The 19,657-nt window shown below is 37.6% G+C and overlaps 1 protein-coding gene across 7 annotated transcripts in view; it reads left to right on the top strand.

Moving 5' to 3' along the window:
- CSPP1 (centrosome and spindle pole associated protein 1) overlaps window positions 1-19,657 on the top strand; it is a gene marked incomplete at both ends in the record, with an annotated part of 131,405 nt that overhangs the window by 37,112 nt on the left and 74,636 nt on the right. For 4 of the 7 annotated variants that reach the window (XM_080693861.1, XM_080693858.1, XM_080693859.1 and 1 more), the window contains 4 exons: window positions 2,702-2,797; window positions 4,293-4,363; window positions 12,725-12,818; window positions 15,065-15,122. In XM_080693861.1, coding sequence (XP_080549987.1) covers window positions 2,702-2,797; window positions 4,293-4,363; window positions 12,725-12,818; window positions 15,065-15,122 — 319 coding nt within the window. Of the gene's footprint in view, window positions 1-2,701; window positions 2,798-4,292; window positions 4,364-12,724; window positions 12,819-15,064; window positions 15,123-15,569; window positions 15,612-19,657 lie in introns of all 7 variants that reach the window. The other 3 variants (XM_080693857.1, XM_080693855.1, XM_080693860.1) reach the window with 2 other exon arrangements.

Here is a 19,657-nt window from a genome sequence, read left to right as displayed (position 1 = left end):
AGGGGAATATTGTTTACTGGGAAACTCATTAGAAACTCAGTCCCAAGGGTTTTATTGGGGGCTGCCTCATTTTTTTTTTTGGGGGGGGACTGATCATGTAGTTACCCCTTTTCTAGCATGTACTAAAATTCCAGACTTCCTGAAGGGAGGCAGATGTTTCACATGACATAAGTTGTTTGTGCAAATACATTAGGAACAGTGAACCACTCTTACTAATTCTGAAAATGGGGGGGACTCTAAAATCTATGTTCCCTGGTACTATCCAAGGGCCACTTGTGTAAGTTCACCTTTCTAAGAAAAGGCAGTGTGGTGCTTGCTGTTAAATCTTCTATACATTTGTATTTCTATAGATCCAATATAATTAACTCTTTGCCTGGCATTATTAATTATACATTTATGGTACTGGGGATTAAACCCAGGGGCATTCTACCTCCAAACTATACCCCAGCCTCCTTTTTTTTTTTGAAACGGGTTGTTCTAGATTGAGGAGCATCTTATTACTTGCTAAGGCTGTCCTTGAACCTGCAATTTTCCTGTTTCAGCCTCTCAAGTACTTGGGATTACAGGCATTAGTGTATTACCATGCCTAGCTATTAATTATAAATTTGAATTTGAGTTTATATTTACCAGTTCTTTCAGTGGTAGAAATAGGAAATAACATTAGACTGATGGATCATTTTAAATATCTCAAATATCTTGGCTCACACCCAGCTATTTTATAATAAAATAAAAATTGAACATGGGCAGTGGCGGTACATGGTAAAATAAAAAGCGAAGCCAGACATAGTGGTGCAAGCTTGTATTCCTAGTACTTAGGAGGCTGAGACAGCTAATACGGGAGGATTGCAGGTTTTTGGACAGCCTCAGCTACTTAGGCCCTTGGCAATTTAGTGAGACCCTGTTTCAAAATAAAGAATAAGCTGGGCCTGGCAGCCCATGCTTGTAGTCCCAGCATTCGGGAGGCTGAAACCAGAGTATCGTGGTTTGGGGACAGCCTTGGCTACTTATTGAGGCCCTATTTAACTCAGACCCCGTTTCAAAAAATAAAGAATAAAAAATAGGGCGGGGTATGTGGCTCAGAAGTTGAATCCCCTGGCTTCCATTCCCCCGCACCCCCCCCCCCCCACACAAACACACACAACCAAAAATTGAAATTCTTTTTAAAAGAGTATGTGGGTTCTGGTTTAGATATAGAAGCCATTCATGTGTCAGGCCAAGTCATAGTTATTAAGATAAAAATTCAAGTATATTTTTCTTTATGGCTTGCATGATAGAAACAAGCAAGGAAGCCAGGGATGGTGGCACACACCTATAATCCTAGTACTTGGGAGGCTGAGACAGGTTGCCAGTTTGAAGCTAACCTCAGCAACTCAGTGAAACTTGCATCAACTTAATGAGATCATGTTTCAAAATAAAAATAAATATAACAGGATATAGCATGGAAGTAGAATGTCCCTGGGTTTCATCCCTAGTACAAAAGAGAAAAAAATTCAAAAGATTAAAATTCAAATAGTTTTTCTCTGTAAATGATGCTTACTGTGGCTTGCATGATAGAAACAATATGCTGAATGTATGGAAAATGAAAAGTTTTCTTTTAAAACTAAAAATTGCCAATTTCATAATCTTATAATGAACTTTACCTAAAATATAGAATAATACTTTAAGGACCACATTTATTTTATTAGTCTTCTTGAGAAAGACAATATAATTTGTGAACTCAATGACATATAGAATGAAGACTTATGAGATGCTAGTTTTCATGAATGTTAATAAATATTGTTATAAAAGGGTCATGTTGGTTTTTCTAGTTTGTGAAATTAAGCTAAAAAAATCACTGTTTGCCAAATGGAAAGAAAACATTACTTGAAAAACATTTATTTTCTAAAAAGGTTTTTAAGGAAGAAAATTTACAAAACATTCTAATCTTTGTTGCATGTGACCTTTTAAGTAACATGAACTAATCATTTTTACCCACATATTCTAGTTCAAATATTTTTTATTTGCTTTCAACAGCATTTTTAATGTAATTTACAGTGTTAGCAAATGTCATAGGTTGCTTACTATATGTGGTTTAATTTAATGGTCAGACTGTTGGTGTATTTAAGGTTTGTAGAACTAATTCCTAGGATGTATGAATTTTGACATACCTAATTGCTTTAAAAGCAATCTCATTTTTACTATAAACTATGTGAGTGCAGAGACTGTATACTCTGTACCCAGGGCAGTACTTGGCATGCAGAAGATGCTCAGTGTTTCATTTATTAAGTGATAAAGGAGGCCTTAGTATGTTACCTTATCTTGACTTTAAAAATATGTTTTAACTTTATAATTTTAAAATAAATGTTATTTAGAAATTATATTGAAATAATTTATAACAAGCTGTTTTAAATTATAGTTAGTAGCTGGGCATGTGGCTTTTGGTAGAGCACTTGCCTAGCATGTGGGAGGCTCTGTGTTCAATCCTCAGCACTGCAAAAATAATAAATAAATAATGAATATAAACTATTATTGCCTTATTAACCAGCAGATTATATTTGAAGCAGATCTCATTCGAACTAATTTTAGAATGTATGTAAAGTAAAATTACATTATATAATACTTTGTTCCTTTAATGTTTCCAACAACCAATGTTAATTTCCAAAGAGCTATAAGAAGCTCCACTGTATGTGGAACATACTCTGTAAGCTAATGTGTTTTTAAGGATGCATGGGAACAGACGAAACGCGCCTTCTTTGGAGAATGGTGTTGATGTCAGAGAACAATCAAATATACGTGTTTCATCTGCTGGAAGTAAAAGGTATAGTATATGGTATAAGTTCTGTCCTTGAGTCTTTACACTATGAAACGGCACCTGCCTAAAACTGGAGAAGAGAAAGGTGTAATGTATTAAAAGCTCTCCTTATTAGTGAGAAAAAAATTAAAATGAATAAAAGGTAGTGGTAAATAAAATTTATTGTACTTTGCAGCATTATTTTGAAGAACAAATTTTTGGTTATAATACTGCAAGATGTTTTGTACAGGTCCCTATACTTATATATAAATCTACTTGAAATATTGAAAGGAGAAATAAACATGCACTTTAATGGACTAAAAATTAGTTTAAATAACTTGGTGATTCAATTTGACTAGAAATAAATCGAAAATGTTCCTTCAGTTTGAATTTTTCTTTCAGAACTTTATTTTTGATTTTCAGCATATTGAATAGATAATTGTTATGCTTACTTTATAGAATTATTTCTTCTTATATGTTTCTATCTCTTGAAAAGAAGTAGCTATAGACTTTGTCATTTTGATGGCTTTTCTGTGTCATGTGTAAGAATATGTGGTTTCATATACTGAGGATAATATTGTTACATATCAAAATAAATATCTACTTTCTTTGAGGAAATGTGATATATAAAGAATACTTGCAAAAAGAAAATTTGCTGTTTGGTTTTAATTAAGTTTACTTTTAGAGTTATCTTTTTTCCTTGTTCCTGTTTTTCGCCAAAGAGTTTTTTAAGGGATGATTTTCTTTTCCAAGTGTATGCATAGATCATATTTCTGTATGCCTACTGGATAATATTTTATGAAAATTATTTTATTTTTGAACCTGTACAACCAGTGAAGCAGGTGAAGTAAAGGTTATTTTATTATTTATTATTTTATTTTTGCAGTACTGTGGATTGAACCCAGGGACATTCTACCTCCTAATTATACCTCCAGCCCTATTTTAGTCTTTATTTTTGAAACAGTAACTCAGTAAGTTGTGGAGGGCTTCACTAAGTAGCTGAGGCTGTGAATCTGCTATCTTCCTGTTTCAACCTTCTAAGTACTGGAATTAAAAGTGTGCGCCACCATGCCCGGCAAATTTATATTTTTATAGAGGAATACATTGGGGTCCCACGGTATAAAGAAATAAAATGCCATATTTTACCTTAACTTTAAAAATATGTAAATGTTATAGTGTCTATAACACTTTGAAAGACCAGTAACTCATACCTACATTTTACTCTGAATTTTTGTTGCTTGAAAGTGGATTTCAATTTTTTTAAATTTTTTTTATTTTTGTAGTTATGGGGATTGAACCCAGGGACATTCTACCTCCAAGCTATACTTCCAGCCCTATTTTTTATTCTTTATTTTGAATCAGGGTCTCACTAAGTTTCAGAGGGCCTCACTAAGTAGCTGGCTGCAAATCTTTCATTCTCTTGTTTGATCCTCCCAAATACTGGGATTACAAGTGTGGGCCACCATGCCCAGCAAATGATTTTAACTAAAAAAAAAATATTCTTTCTCTTTTTCTGTTTTAGTACTCAAGAAAATAAGCCATCCAGATCTGCTAATCGTGACATCTGTAGTCCTTTTGCGGGGATGCTCTTCGGTATGTACAAAATTTCCAATTGATTATATTTTTGCAGAATGTTATATCAAAGGTCTTTAGTGAGACCTCAGTATTATAAGAAGTACTTATACTAACAATAGAAGATACTCATTGAGTGCTTACTATATGATAGGTACCATGTCAAGCATTTTAACATATATAGTTCTGTCTGTAACTATAAAGATAAAAGCCCTATTTAATGATATACTTTTTGTAGATGATAAATGAAACATTAGATTCAGTAGCCTTTTTTAATTAAATTTTTTGGTGCTGAGCATTAAACTCAGGGCTGAGCTATATATCTCCAGCCTTTTTTGTTAAATTTTGTTTTGAGATGGTTGTTGTTAGGTTGCCCAAGCTAGCATCAAACTTTCACCCTCCTGCCTCAGCCTCCCAAACAGCTGGGATTATTGGCATTCATTGCTAGGAGAAAGCTAGTAGAAAGATTTTAATTTATTATCTTATAGCACTTCGTTGCATTGTGGCTGTTTGATTCTTTTTTATATGTGGCTGTTGTATTTTTTCTTTGCCTACATTTTTTTTCTTGTTCTTCAGCTAGCACAAAGCTGCCTTGTATTTTAGTTCAATGTCTTTGAACTAACCCCTTTTTTCCTTTATTCTTTTGTTTTGAGAAGGCCTTTTATTCAAACCTTCAAAATGTCCCAAGTTTTCCCTCCCCCTCATAGGTTACATTTATTAGTCATCTTTCCAATTACTGTGACAAAATAATTTAATTAAAGAACTTCAAGAAGGATAGACTTATTTTCAATTCATAGTTGTTTGGCCCTCATTCTATAGTGCTATGAACTTGTGGTGAGATAGAAACATAGCAGGGAGCAAGTGGTAGAGCAGAGATCCTCACCACATGATGGCCAGGAAGCAGAGAGAGAGAGGGAGAGAGGGAGGGAGGGGGAGAGAAGGGAAGTGTGAGAGGGAGGGGGAGAGAAGGGCAGAAAGAGAGAGGGAGGGGAGAGAAGAGGAGAGAGGGAGAAGGAACTAGAAGGGGGGAGAGGAAGAGGGAGAGAGAAGGGGAGAGAGTGAGGGGAGGAGGAGAGGGAGAGATAAGGAAAGATTTTTATATGGTCAATAAACACATGAATATTACTCATCATTATCATAATATAACTAATTATTAAGGAAATACAAATAAAAACTATAGTGTAATACTACTTCACATTTTTTAGGATGTACTTGACATGAGTTACCTTGCTCCAGCCCTTTACCTTGAGTTTGTTACTATCTTTACTTGCAAAGTGTGTTTCTTGTAAGCAACAGATGGATGGATTCTGGTTTTTAATCCATTTTGCCACTTTATGTCTTTTTATTGGGGAATTGAGGCCATTTACATTCAGTGTGATGATTGAGAGATAACTTAATTACTAACATGTTAAGATTTTATTTCTTTTGGAAATACTGTTTATTCTTCTTTGCTTCGTTGTCTGCTGGATGGAAAATCTTGTTTCTCGGCCAGGCGTGGTGGCACACGCTTGTAATCCCCGCGCTTGGGAGGTGGAGGCAGGAGGATTGCGCAGGTTCAAAGCCAGCCGTGCTGGTTTAAGAGACCCTGTTTCCAAATAAAAAAGTATAAAATAGGTCTGGGAGTGTAGCCCCGAGGTAGAAAGAAAATCTTGTTTCTCTGGTTCTGGTGTGTATTACCTTTTTCTTCTTTGTAGTTAATCCCTTTGAGTATTTTCTCTAGGGCTGGTTTTGAAGAGATAAATTCCTTCAGTTTCTGTTTGTCATGGAAGCTTCTTATTTCCCTATCTAATTTGATAGATAGTTTTGCTGGGTAGGAAATTTTTGGCTGGAAGTTGTTTTCTTTCAGAGTTTGGAATATGTTACTCCAAGCCCTTCTGGTTTCTTTACTTGGTTTGGGAAGTCTGGAGTGATTCTAATTGGTTTGCCTCTGAATGTCACTTGTCCGTTTGTTTTTGTTGCCTTTAAGATTCTCTGTTTGGCTTCTACATTGGTCATTTTGATAAGTATGTGGCGTGGGAATCCTCTGATCCTGTCTAAAGGGAGTTCTATAAGTTTTCTGGACCTGTGTATTGACCTCTTGCTCTGTTTTTGGAAAATTTTCTGCTATTATTTCTTTGAAGAGATTGTTGATCCCTTTGGTTTCACCTTCTTTTCCCTCCTTTATTCTGATTATTCTTAGGTTAGCTCTCTTAAAATGGGTCCATATTTCTTTGATGTCATATTCCTGCTGTCTTAATTTTTTTTCCTAAGTTATAAATTATGCATTCATTTTTGGAGTGATCATCTTCTAGGAGCGAGATTCTATTGTCCTTGTGGTCTAATCAATTGTTTATAGTTTGAATTGATGCCTTTACTTCAATGATTGCATTCTTTATTTCTTTTAGGCTCTCTCTAAATTCTTTTCGAAGGTCCTGTATTATTTCTACAGTTATATTCCTGATTTGATTTTCTGGAGATCTCTGAATTTCTTTGTTATTAGGTTCTGATATTATGAGTTTGTGGGTGTTCGTTGCTCTATTGTTGTTCCTCTTTCCCATGATTTCAGAAGTTTGTGCCTTTTCTGTGTTCTTCCCCGGGTCACCACGATTTCACTTAAGGTGCTCTGAATCTCGAGTTTGTGGTAATCTCAGCCACCACTACTTCTTTACTGGGTTGTATCATAAAGTCTCAGACTCAAGGAGTTAATCAAGGCTGTGCAGGACCGTGGGGGTGCCAAGCTGTGTGTTTTCCCACAGGGAGCTGCGACTAGGGTGTGATATCTTTGCCACCACTACTCCTTCACTGGGTTGGACTGCAAAATCTCAGAACTAGGGAGATTATCAAAGCCGAGCAAGTCCCTGGGGGTGCAGTGTTGGGATTTCTCCTGTAGGGGGCGCAATTTCTCTTACAGCTATTGTGCGCACTGATCTGGAGCTGTTGCGGGCATGTTGAACTCGCTGCCGCTACTGGCAATATGGTGCTGCTTTCATGCCCTCAGCTACAAGGCTGGTGTATTTCTTTTCTGGTTTTGAGCTCTGTTCTGAGTCCCTGGAAGGTGTGATGAGCTTGGCCACTGGAGTTTTAGCCATTCTTTGTGCTGAAAGAACTCCTGAATTACACCCGAATGATCTGCAGCTGCTCACTTCAGCTCCTTGTTTACCTTTTCTCTCTGGAGCCTGGTGCTGTGAGGCATGATGGCACCAGTGCGGCTCCGCAATGTGGGCTGATTTCTTTTCTGGTCTCTGGTTGTTCTTCTAGTCTTCTTTTTCTCTGTCCCTTGTGTTCACATTTTTTATTTCTCTGCTGGTAGTGTTGTCTGAGTGTTAGCAGGACTCGTAAACCCTGCTTTTCTCAGTCGCCATCTTCAACACTTCATTTTTAGATAGCTCTGATTGTTAAGATATTTTAATTTTAATTGAACTGAAATTTGTCTTTCTATTATTTATTTATTTCTCACTTGGGGTCTTTCCTTCATTTAAAAATAGATAGTTGAGTGTTTAAAGTGAAATAATATTAGTATTGTGAGGTTTATATTAGAACCATGGATTATTTGTATGTACTTAAATTTTCAAATATTTGGGGATTTTTCTTTTGTCTTTTTCTTACTGACTGCTTATAAAAGTATAAATAATACTTTATTAGGGTCTGAAATAGTAATTTGTACAATTTCAATTATATTTTGTTGGATTTCTTTAGTAAAAAACTATATATATAAAATATATATATATATATATATATATATATATATATATATATATATATATATATATGGATTGAACCGAGGGGTATTCTACCTCCGAGCTATATCCCAACCCTATTTTTTGTTCTTTATTTTATTTTATTTTATTTTATTTTATATTTTGGTGGGTCTGGTGATGGAACCCAGGGGCATTTGACCTCCTAGCTACATCTCCTGCCCTATTTTTTTATTCTTTATTTTGAAACAGGGTCTCACTAAGTTGTAGAGGGCCTCACTAAGTATCTGAGGCTGTCTGCGAACCGTGATCCTCTGGTCTCAGCCTCCCAAATGCTGGGATTACAAACGTGTGCCACCATGCCTGGCTTCTTTATTTTTTTTGAAACAAGGTCTCAGTGAGTTGCAAAGGACCTCACTAAGTAGTTGAAGCTGCCCTTGAACTGCTATCTTCCTGTCCCAGCCTCCCGAATGTTGAGATTACAAGCGTGCACCACCAACCCCGGCTAGTAAAAATATTTTAATGGCTCCAAATATAGTCTGTCTTGGTATTTGTTTAGTGTGTTCTTGAAAGAATGTACAGGGTGTGATTATTCAGTATATTGGTTTAGAAATGTCAGTTAAGACAAACCATTTCATAATGTGCTTATGTCTTGTATATCCTTAATGGTTTTTATCTTCTATCAGTTGCATAGAGAGAATTGTTAAATTCTCTGACAGTTTGCCCTTATTGTGGGGCCTGGAAGACTGTGGAGATTTTCTCAGTGTTCTTGCATCTTCCCCAGTTTTTAGCAACACTTGCATGCCCCTAAGCTATTCACACATCCTTCCTCAGCAGTGAACTGTTGTTACTTGGTACAGGGCCTTTCTTGGGTGTTTGCTATAAGGATGAGTTTTTTTTTTTCAGTGTTTCTGCCCCCTCCAGAGTCATAGCCAAAACTCTCTTTTATATCTGTGGAGGGATTTGCATCAGAATTTTCTGATCTTTCCCTAATAATAACATATTGTTGCTTTTTAAGACTGTAAGATGTTGGGTTCAAGCTAGTTTTATCCCCCTCAACAATTAAGGCTTTTGCTTAGTGCGAGGGAAAATTCTGGAAAATGAGAAATGTTTTATGCTATATGCCACAAAAGGGTCTCTTTAAGGACTCCTGTCTTGCTCCATCCTAGACATTCTCATGAGCCTCTGGTGGAAGCTGGCAAGTGAGTGCAGACTCTCCTTGTGTGTAGGGCGTCCAAGGACTCTTGTGTCTTATGCTATTTTACACATGGTCATTAAGAATTTAAGTTTCAGCTATTTTTTTTAACTTGCTTTTTATGATGGCTGCCTCTTTCTCCCTACTCTGCTACAGTTAAAACCTCTGTATTGTCCTGTCTTCCTGTGGATTCTTTTTTTTTTTTTAAACCTTTGGTATTCATGTTTCTGCTTATAACCTCAGCTCTTATTGGAGCTTTTAAAAAGTTATGATTTTGTGGATGATTGAGTCTTTCTCTTTCTTCCATGGCTTTCTACTTTTTTATTTTTATTTTTTTGCAGGTCTGGAGATGGAACCCAGAGGCATTTGACCTCTGAGCTACACCCCCTGCCCAGTTTTTTATTCTTTATTTTGAAATAGGGTCTCACTGAGTTGCAGAGGGCCTCACTAAGTAGCTGAGGCTGTCCGCGAACCGCGATCCTCCGGTCTCAGCCTCCAAAATGCTGGGATCACAAGTGTGCGCCACCACGCCTGGCTCAGCTTTCTACTTTTTAAGCAGAAGCAAAGCTCTTTATTTGGTTCTTTACAATGCCTCTCATTACTTCCTCATTATGCTCTTGCTTTTTTTTTTTTTTAATTTTGCCCTTCTAGGGAGGGAACCCTGGGGCATTCTACCTCTTAGCTACACCCTAGCCCAATTTTTATTCTATATTTGGAAACAGGGTCTCACTGAGTTGCAAAAAGGCCTCACTACATAGTAGCTGAGGCTGTCCATGAACTGCAATCCTCCTCTCTCAGCCTCCCAAATGCTAGGATTATAAGTGTGCACTACCAGATCTGGCTGTTCTTGCTTTTAGTGCTTGAGTATAGACTTAATAGCTGTCTTAACATCCTTGTCTGTTTCATCTTCTGTCATTTATTTATTTACTTTTTGTTGATTTAACTTTCTCCTGGTTATGGCTTTTTCACTGTATTTGCTTTCTATTGCTTCATCATAAATTTTTATAAACAGTGACTCAAAACACCTCACATTTATTATACCCCAGATTCTGTGCATCTGGAGTCGGCCTGGCTTGTTAGATCCTTTATTCATGGTCTTCAAAGGCTGTAATCCAGGAGTCAGGAGGGCCGTGTTTTTCATCTGAAGGTTTGAGAGGGGGAGAATCTGTTTCCACGCTCATTCAGGTTGTTGGACGAATTATTTGAGGACCATTGCTTTTTAAGGATGTCCACTGGAGGCCCCCCATAGTTCCTAGAGGTTGTCTGCTGATCCTCTCCATGTGAGTTTTCTCACTGTGACTGCTCACTTGATAATGCTAGCAAGGAGAACTTCCACTCAGGGAAGGCTCATCCCCTCTTCTAAGGGCTTTTACATGATTATATAGACACCCCCCCCCCCCGCCCAAGATAAGCTTCCTTTGATGATTCCAAAGTTATTTGATTTGGCACCTTAATTATACTTGTAAATTCTTTCACCTTGCCATATTCTGTTGTATAGAAGGAAGTCACAGGGCTCACCCACACTCAAGGGAGGGGGATGATACAGGAAGTAAACAAGAGGAGGCAGGGAACAAATGAGCCATCTTCAAATTTTACCTACTCTCATCACAGTACACTGTTGCTAAGGACTAATTTGATCTTGAGGCCTTGTTGTAATCTTGGCTAGGGACATGTAGAATGGTCTTCCTTCCAGGTGATATTTCAGCCTTATTCCTTTAGAATGATATTTCTGAGATCTTCCTTAAAAAGCAGTGGGGTCTCTGAAAACTCTATACTAGCTGACTGGAACTTGAAATTCTCTCATTTCTTTCAGATCTGCAGATTCTTCATTCTTTATGTGTCTTCCTTAGTGTTTTGCCCAGCCAGGTGAAATCTCAGTCTGTGAATGCAGTAGGCTAGTACACAACTAAGTATGGAAGGTATGCTTCCTTTTGTGTTTTTGCCCCCAAGCACCTAACCTTCTTAGCCTTTCTGAATTTTGATCTTTACTCACTTCATTTTTTGTGATTCTTGGGTTGAACCCAGGGTCTCTCAGACATGCTTAGCTTGAACTCTACTACTGAGATACCCACTGCTCACTCCCAGTCCCTCTTGCCTCTTTAGCTCTTAATTCTGAGATTATTTTTGGCACTAATTTATGCAATAATAATAGTAATCTTTCCTGGATTCAAAAATTTTAATTAACTGTATTTTTATATAAATGATAACAGCATGAGAGGTTTGTATTTTATTTTGCATAATTAAGATAGCCACTGAAGTTTTTGAGCAGGCTGTCAGTGTGATAGTATTGTATTTTAAGACAGCTAATCATACTAATTTATTGGAGTGAGGAGAAGGAAATTGGGGAGAATAGTTAGGAGGTTGTTTCTTCAATCCAGGTGAAATATTGAGTGGACCTATCGAAGGTTAATGGACCCTGAGGATAGAAAAAAAGGGGCCTCATGTGAATTGAGTAAGGGAAGACGAACAATTCAGGTTATAGTGAGGCATAGGGGCTCCATTATTGGGCCATTAGCAGAAAACGGGTGGTTGGTTTTGTGGCCCATTTTGGATGGATAGTTGATAAATTTAAGGTGTTTATGAAAGATATTAACTAGACTATTGGAAAAATAATGATAGGATTAGAGTATTTATTTAGGAAGGTTTTACTGTGTGTGTTTGTGTGTGGGGGGGGTATTAGGAATTGAACCAGGAGCATTCTACCTCTGAGCTAGACTCTTAGCCTGATTTTTATTTTTTGTTTTGAAACAGGGCCTCTCTAGGTTGCTGAGTGTCATGCTGCATTGCTGAGGCTGTTCTTAAACCTGTGATCCGTCTCTGTCAGACTCCCAAGTATACCAATATGTCCAGTTTAGGAAGGTTTTTGACAAAAGGTAGAGGCTTGAGAATTACTATGTAGTATTTGGCACAGAAAGTCATAAATTATGAAATTAATTGAAGTAGTACTGATACATGTAATTTTTTTCTTCTGTACATCTTGTATATCCAGCAATTACTTTTTGACATAATTAAAGTGTCATTTTTTACTTGAATTTTAGTTACATCTGATGCTTAAAAGTTAAGAGTGAGCCGGCCGTGATGGTGCATGCTCGTAATCCCAGCATTTGGGAGGCAGAGGCCGGAGGATCACGGTTCGCAGGCAGCCTCAGCTATTTAGTGAGCTGTTTCACAACTCAGTGAGACCCTAAAAAGACTAAAAAATAGGGCTGGGGGTGTAGCTCGGAGGTAGAATGCCCTGTTCCATCCTCAGTGCCACAAAGAGTGGTACTCTTTGTGGAGTGAATGGGTATGGTTGCACACACCTGTAATCTCAGTACTTGGGAATCTGAGACAGGAGGATCTCGGTTCAAGGCAGATCTTAGCAATTTAGTGAGAACCTGTTTCAAAACAAAACAAAATAATGAAAGACTTACAGGTCTAGCTCAGAGGTAGAATGCCCCTGCATTCATCACCAGCACCCCCTCAAAAAAAAAAAAAGAGTTAAGAGTTAATTTTTTTCTTACCAATATCTAGGAGGTGAAGATCGAGAACTTATTCAAAAAAAGAAAGAGAAATATAGACTAGAACTATTGGAACAAATGGCTGAACAACAGAAGAACAAGAGACGGTAATGAAAGGTTTGCATTTAACACAAGTGTTTTGGATTTTAAAATGCACTATATAAAATGATATGATAAAATAAGAGCCTATTTTTCTTATTATGATTTTTTTTTTTTTTTTTTTTTGGTTGTACTGGGGTTCCCGGAAGCCTTTCTACCTCCGGGCTACACTCCCAGACCTATTTTTACATTTTTATTTGGAAACAGGGTCTCCTAAGCCAGCGTGCGCGGCTGTCTTTGAACCTGCGCGATCCTCCTGTCTCCGTCTCCCAAGCGCGGGGATGACAAGCGTGCGCCACCACGCCCGGCTCTTATTATGATTTTTTATTTTTAAATCCCTTACATTTCAATCACCACATTGACAGTCAACAGGTAAATGGAAATGTAGCATATGATTGAGACTATGTAAATATTCTGTACTAGGCTTGTTACGTCCTTCATTAAGATGCTCAGTTTTGTTTTTTGTACTGGGAATTAAATTCAGGGGCATTATACCTCTGATGTATACTCCTAGTTCTTTTAATTTTTATTTCAAAATAAGGTCTCACTAAGTTGCTGAGGCTGGCCTCAAATTTGCGATCCTCCTATCTCAGCCTCCCAAGGTACTGGAAGGCATGTGCCACTATGCCTGTCTAAGTTGCTAAATTTTGAGTATCATTTCATGTTAAATGTATGCATTTTGATTTATTCTTTATATAGCATCAAGTCTAAAAATAAGTTATTTTTTCCATCTGAAATGGTAGGCACATACACACATGCAATATAAAAATAATCATATAATAAATCACATATATTTTATTATATTCAAGTCCCAATGTTTGTAGTCTACAAACATTTTTTATGAATTCATGTTAAGGATTTTTTTTTAATAGTCATGGGGATTGAACCCAGGGGCATTCTACCTCTGAACTATACCCCCAGCCTTAATTTATTTTATTTTTATTTGGAATTAGGATCTCGCTAAGCTGCTAAGCTGGTTTCGAACCCACAATCCTTCTCTCATAGTCTCCCAAGTACTGGGATTATACCCAGCTGTTAAATTAATTTCTTTCTTTCTTTCTTTCTTTCTTTCTTTCTTTCTTTCTTTCTTTCTTTCTTTCTTTCTTTCTTTTTTTGTGGTACTGGGGTTCCTGGAAGCCCTTCTACCTCTGGGCTACACTCCCAGACCTATTTTTACATTTTTATTTGTAAACAGGGTTTCCTAAGCCAGCAGGCGCAGCTGGCTTCGAACCAGCGCGATCCTCCTGTCTCTGCCTCCCAAGCGTGGGGATTACAAGCGTGCGCCACCATGCCTGGCGCCAGCTATGAAATCTTGATCCTAGAGAATTTGAGACCTATCATCTCCTACTTTTCCTCTCTCCCCACACCTAGAGGAAGTTAGTAACTGTTGTTGGATGTTAGCCATCTTTAACATCATTTTTCTTAAAAATCCTTATTAGGAAGTAATGGTTGTTATATTTAAATTTTTACCTTTCTTTTTGTGAACTGAAAATACACATATACCCAAGAAGAGGTGCTTTTGTTTTCTAAAGATTTTGTATTTTATTCTATAATACTTTTATCTTTGTAGTGTCCCACCCACTGGTTTTAAGATGCTTAATTCTGCTCAGCAGGGCACATGCTTATAGTCCCAGTATTTAGGAGACTGAGACAGAAGGATTGTGGGTTGGAGGACAGCCTGAGCTCTTTAGTGAGGCCTTTTGCAACTTACTGATACCTTGTGTCAAAATAAAGAATTAAAAAATAGGCCTGGGGGTGTAGCTCAGAGGTAGACTGCCCCTAGATTCCATTTTCAGTACTGCAAAACGAATAAAGAAAAAAAAAAGATACTAATATCTTTATTTTGTTCAGGGTTGGAAAATTTTGTTTTTGACATTATTTAATACTTTATTATCAGATAAAGGAATTAGTTGTATTTTGAGATTTATTGCATGGACTTTGTAAACTTGTTTAAATGATGGTTATAATCTTGGTAGTGTTTTCAATCTTTTTTTGTGTGTGTCTGTGTGCATTACTGGGGATGGCACCCAGGGGCATTGTACCTCCAAGTTACACCCCCAGTCCTATTTTTAATATTTTTATTTTTGAAACAGGGTCTCACTGAATTGCAAAGGGCCTCGCTAAGTAGCTGAGGTTGGCTGCAAACTGTGATCCTCCAGTCTCCACCTCCCGAATTCTGGGGTTACAAGCATGCGCCACCACACCCGGCTTTGTTTTCAATCTTTTTAATATATAAAACTTTAATTTTGTTTAGAGAAAAAGATTTAGAACTAAGAGTTGCAGCTTCTGGAGTACAAGACCCTGAGAAATCGGTAAGGGTTACTGGCATCTTTTAATATTTTAATCTTTCGTTTAAGTAAGTCTCAAATATGGTGGCAGGTAGTGATAGATATTGGGGAACTATAAGAGTAGATCAGTTTGAACAGTAATAAACTCAGTTCTTAAGAAGGGTAAATTTAACTCTTAGCTATTGTATTTGCTTATAATTTTTTCTTTTTTGTTTGTACATAAATTTTGAGTTTTAAATTAGTCCTTTGTTCACATGTATTATTCTATTGGAAAGTTACTTAGTTGAATTCATGATTGATGTTAATGTTTTTTGTATATGTCTTGTCTATTTAATTTCCTTATATAAAAGTGATTTTGAAGGAAAGTGAAAGCTTAATTTCTAGTCTTTAAGCATTTTAGTATATGTTATTTAATGTATGTCTAGAGAGATAATAATCTTTTACTTTAATTTTGCAATTCTCATCATTAAGTGGAATGAATTACTCACATCATTGCAGTTAAGTAAGAAGGAGGTAACAATTTATTGTTCTTACCACATGTACTTTTTTGTAGTTGGATATGTAATGTTTATTTGCTAAGGCAAGTGTTTATTGTTGAGTGAAAATTAAGATCTTTAATTTCATTAAAAAGTTCATTCTTTTAAAAGGATACAACAAATTCTTAAAATTGGTGCATGCCTGTAATCCCTGTACTTGAGAGGCTGAGACAGGAGGATTGCAGGTTCAAGGCCAACCCCAGCAACTTTGTGAGATTTTGTTTCAAAATGAAAAATAAAAAGGTAGAATTCTCCTGGGTTCAATTTCCAGTACCAAAATAACAAAAACAAAAAATATTTTAATTATTATTTCAATTGTAGGCAACTTTTGATTGACTTTTACTTATATTATGCACATATCCTTTGGATTATCTATTTTTAAAAGTTGAATACTAACACTGGGGGTGCAGCTCAGTGAAAAAGTTGTGCTTAGTAGGCCTTGGTTTCAAACACCAGCACCCCCCCCCAAAAAAAAAATCCAAAAAACAAAAGAAAAAGTTTTAGTACTGCTCTAGTATCTTCCTTTACGTGCTTCTGATTGTTTGTAGAATTTTTAACCTGAGAAATTGTTCTTAATAATATAATTATGTCAGAAAAATGGAGATAAATTTCAAAACGAAATATATTTTCCTCTATCAATAAGTAACCTTAGTGTAGCTTTTGCATTTAAAAATTTCCTTTTATAAACTTGAGCTTTTTAATGTGATATAGAGCATGTCAAGTTTTGGAGTGCATGACAGATATTTTTATTTGTCTTTGAATTGAAACCCATAATGACTGTCAAGTTGATTTATGAGAATCAAATATTAAGGATGATAGTTCAACATTGCTCTTGGGTTTATTTTTGATGCTCAAATCTTAGAAAAGCATATTTATATTCTAGATCAGGGATTGGCAAACTGGCCTGTGGCCCAGTCTACCTGTTGCTTGTTTTGCAAATAAAGTTTTATTGCAGCATAGCCTCCCTCATTTTTTTTCTACTTTTATTGGTATATTGTAATTACAAATTTTGGTGAGGTTCCAAGTCATACCAATAAACATACACAGAGGTCCTGGTGTGATTCCATTCAGGTTCTACTCCACTACCCACTTACCCTTATACATAACAGTGGGATTGGTAGCGATACCTTCAGTCATGGGCATGGCATAATTTGAACTGCTTCTCTCATCATTTCATCCCTTTCTCTTCCTGACTTCCTTCCCCTAATCCCCTTCTGCTATTCTACTGATCATCCTTGCCAGTTATCTAAAGTTCTTTTTGTTTCTTGTTTTCTCTGTAGCTTTCACACATGAAAGAAAACATTGAACTCTTGACTTTCTATAACAGCTTACCATAATATTCTCTAATTCCATCCATTTTCCTGAAAATAACATAATTTTGTTGTTCTTTATGGCTGAGTAAAATTCCATTTTATATATATGGAATATATTTCACATTTTTAATTAAAAAAATATATATATCACATCTTTTAATCCATTCATTTGTTGACAGACACCTGGATTGCTTCCATAATTTGACTATTGTGAATTGTGTTGCCATAAACGTGGATATGCATATATTACTATAGTATTTTGACTTTTAATTCTTTTGGGAAATTACAAAGGGAATGGTATAGCTGATTTTACAGTCATTCAGTTTCTAGTGTGAGGAATCTCTATACTGATCTCCATAATGGTTGTACTTATTTGGAGTCCTACCAGCAGTGTATAAGAGTTCCTATTTTCCTAAATCGTCACAAGCATCTGCTGTTGTTTGTATTCTTGTTGATTGCCATTCTAATTAAGAGTTAGATTGACTCTCGGTATAGTTTTGATTCTCATTTTCCTGATTGTTAATGATGCTGAACAGTTTTTCATTTATCTATTGGTTTTTGTATTATTTTTTTAATAAATTTTTATTGGTACATTGTAGTCATACATCTCAATGGGATAAGAAACTTGTGGAGATATACTTGCACACATCACCCAGTCAGCCCCTACTCAATCTCTAACCCCTTCCCTCCCCTTCCCTCCTACCCAAGCTTGGCTTCCTGATTGACTTTGATATGTTTAAATACATCATGTGCTTTAAAGAGTTTCCCTTATACTCCCTTTTATCCCCTCAGATATGTCACCTTCATTGCTCCTCTATAAGATCCTTTCTTCATCTAGTTTCTCCTGTTACCCATTTCTCCCTAATATTTTGCACATTAAGAAAAGCATCTGATTTCTTATTTTTTTGTGATGTTTCACTTGTAAATGTCATAATTTTGTTCTCCCTTATGGCTGAGCAAAAATCCATTGTGTACATATCCCATAGTTTTGAAATTCACTCATTCATTGAAGGACATCTTGGCTGGTTCCACAGTTTCGCAATGATGAACTGTGCAGCTATGAACATGGCTGTTCATGCATTAGTTTGGTATTTTGGTTTTCATTCTTTTTGGTAGATACACAAAGGTGGTATTGCTGGATCATATGGTAAGTTCGTTTTCCTTCTTCTGAGGATTGTCTATATTGTTCTCCAAAGTGGTTGCACCAACTTGCAATTCCACCAACAATGTATTAGAGCTTCTATTTGTCCACACTTATTCCCACTTACTGAGAACCTGAAAGCCAGAAGGTGAGTAACTTTGACAGGGTGATCCTCTTACAACCAGTTTTTTTTTTTTTAAATAGAGATCACTTGGATCTGGAAATCTGCTGAAAGATTAGGTGAGGTAGCAGCAGCTTCTATTGCTTTCTGACCACACAGTTGAAGAAACCCGTTAGCCCTTTGCTGTTAAGCAGGCCCCAGTTCCAGGTCTGCCGCGCAACAGGTTCCGGGCCCCGCCCGCTGGCTCCAGACCTGGCCTTGCCCCTGGGCAGGCTCCGGGCCCAGCCTCACTGGCCCCAGACCTGGCCTCACTGTGTGGCAGGCTCTGGGCCTGGCCCGCTGGCTTCAGACTCGGCCTTGCCTCTGGGCAGGCTCTGGGCCCGGCCTCACTGGCTCCACAGCTGGCCTCACCGCACGGCAGGCTCCAGGCCTGGCTCACTGGCTCCAGATCCGGCCTCACCTGGTGGCAGGATCTGGGCCCAGCCTTGTTGGCTCCAGACCCGGCCTTGTCCCGGAACAGGCTCTGGCTCCTGTCACTGTGGACATGACATTTACAGAGGTTCCCATTTTCCCCTCCATACACACACGCACACACACACGCACGCACGCACACACACACATTTTAGTAGAAAAAAACAGCACGTGTCATTTGCAGGGGCTGAGAGCCCAATTCCCTAGCAGCAATGGGTTTTATCTCCTCACTGAAAGTGGAGTCTCACAGCCTCACCATGGAGAGTGAAATCCCCTGCTCCAAGCATACTCAGACCCCCCAGCACAGTGCAAAGGAGTGCAGTGGCCATGAGCTGAGGTCTCCCGGGACGCTTGGCACAGTGAATTGGCCCAGCAATATGGCTGGGGTTCCCTCCAACTTGCTCTGGACATTTTTCTTACATAGTATGTTGTTCAGGATTCCTGCACATGTGCAGCAAGAGCAGTCTACTTTTGGGGAGATATTTTCAAAAATTCAAGGTGGATTAGATTGGATCTTTCTACCTCTCCTGAATACTGGCCTCTGCTGCTCTTGCCATTTTGGTCCATGTTCATAAAACTTTTTCTTACATAGTATGTTGTTCAGAGTTCCTGAGCATGTGGGGCAGGAACAGTCTACTTTTGGAGAGATTTCTTCAAAAATTCAAGGTGGATTTGGTTGGTTCTTTCTGCTTCTCCTGAATACTGGCCGCCGCTTCCGCCTTCTTGGTCTCTCCTATATTATGTTGTTGTTAAGTATTCCTGTGCATGTGTGGCAGGAGCAGTCTGCTTTCTGATCTCTTCTGGGATAACCCTCCAAAAATCACTTTTCTTTCTTTTTTTTTTTTTTTATTGGTGCACTGTATTCATACATCACAGTGGGATACAAACTTTTGTAGACATACATGCACACATCGCCCAGTCAGCCCCCACCCGATCCCCACCCCATTCCCTCCCCATCCCTCCCTCCCATGCTTGGC

The sequence above is a fragment of the Muscardinus avellanarius genome (genome assembly GCF_963383645.1).
Source record: "Muscardinus avellanarius genome assembly, chromosome: 4".
Classification (NCBI taxonomy): Eukaryota; Metazoa; Chordata; class Mammalia; order Rodentia; family Gliridae; genus Muscardinus; species Muscardinus avellanarius.
Note: the sequence above shows the minus strand (reverse complement) of the source record. Positions and strands in the feature narration are given on the sequence as shown.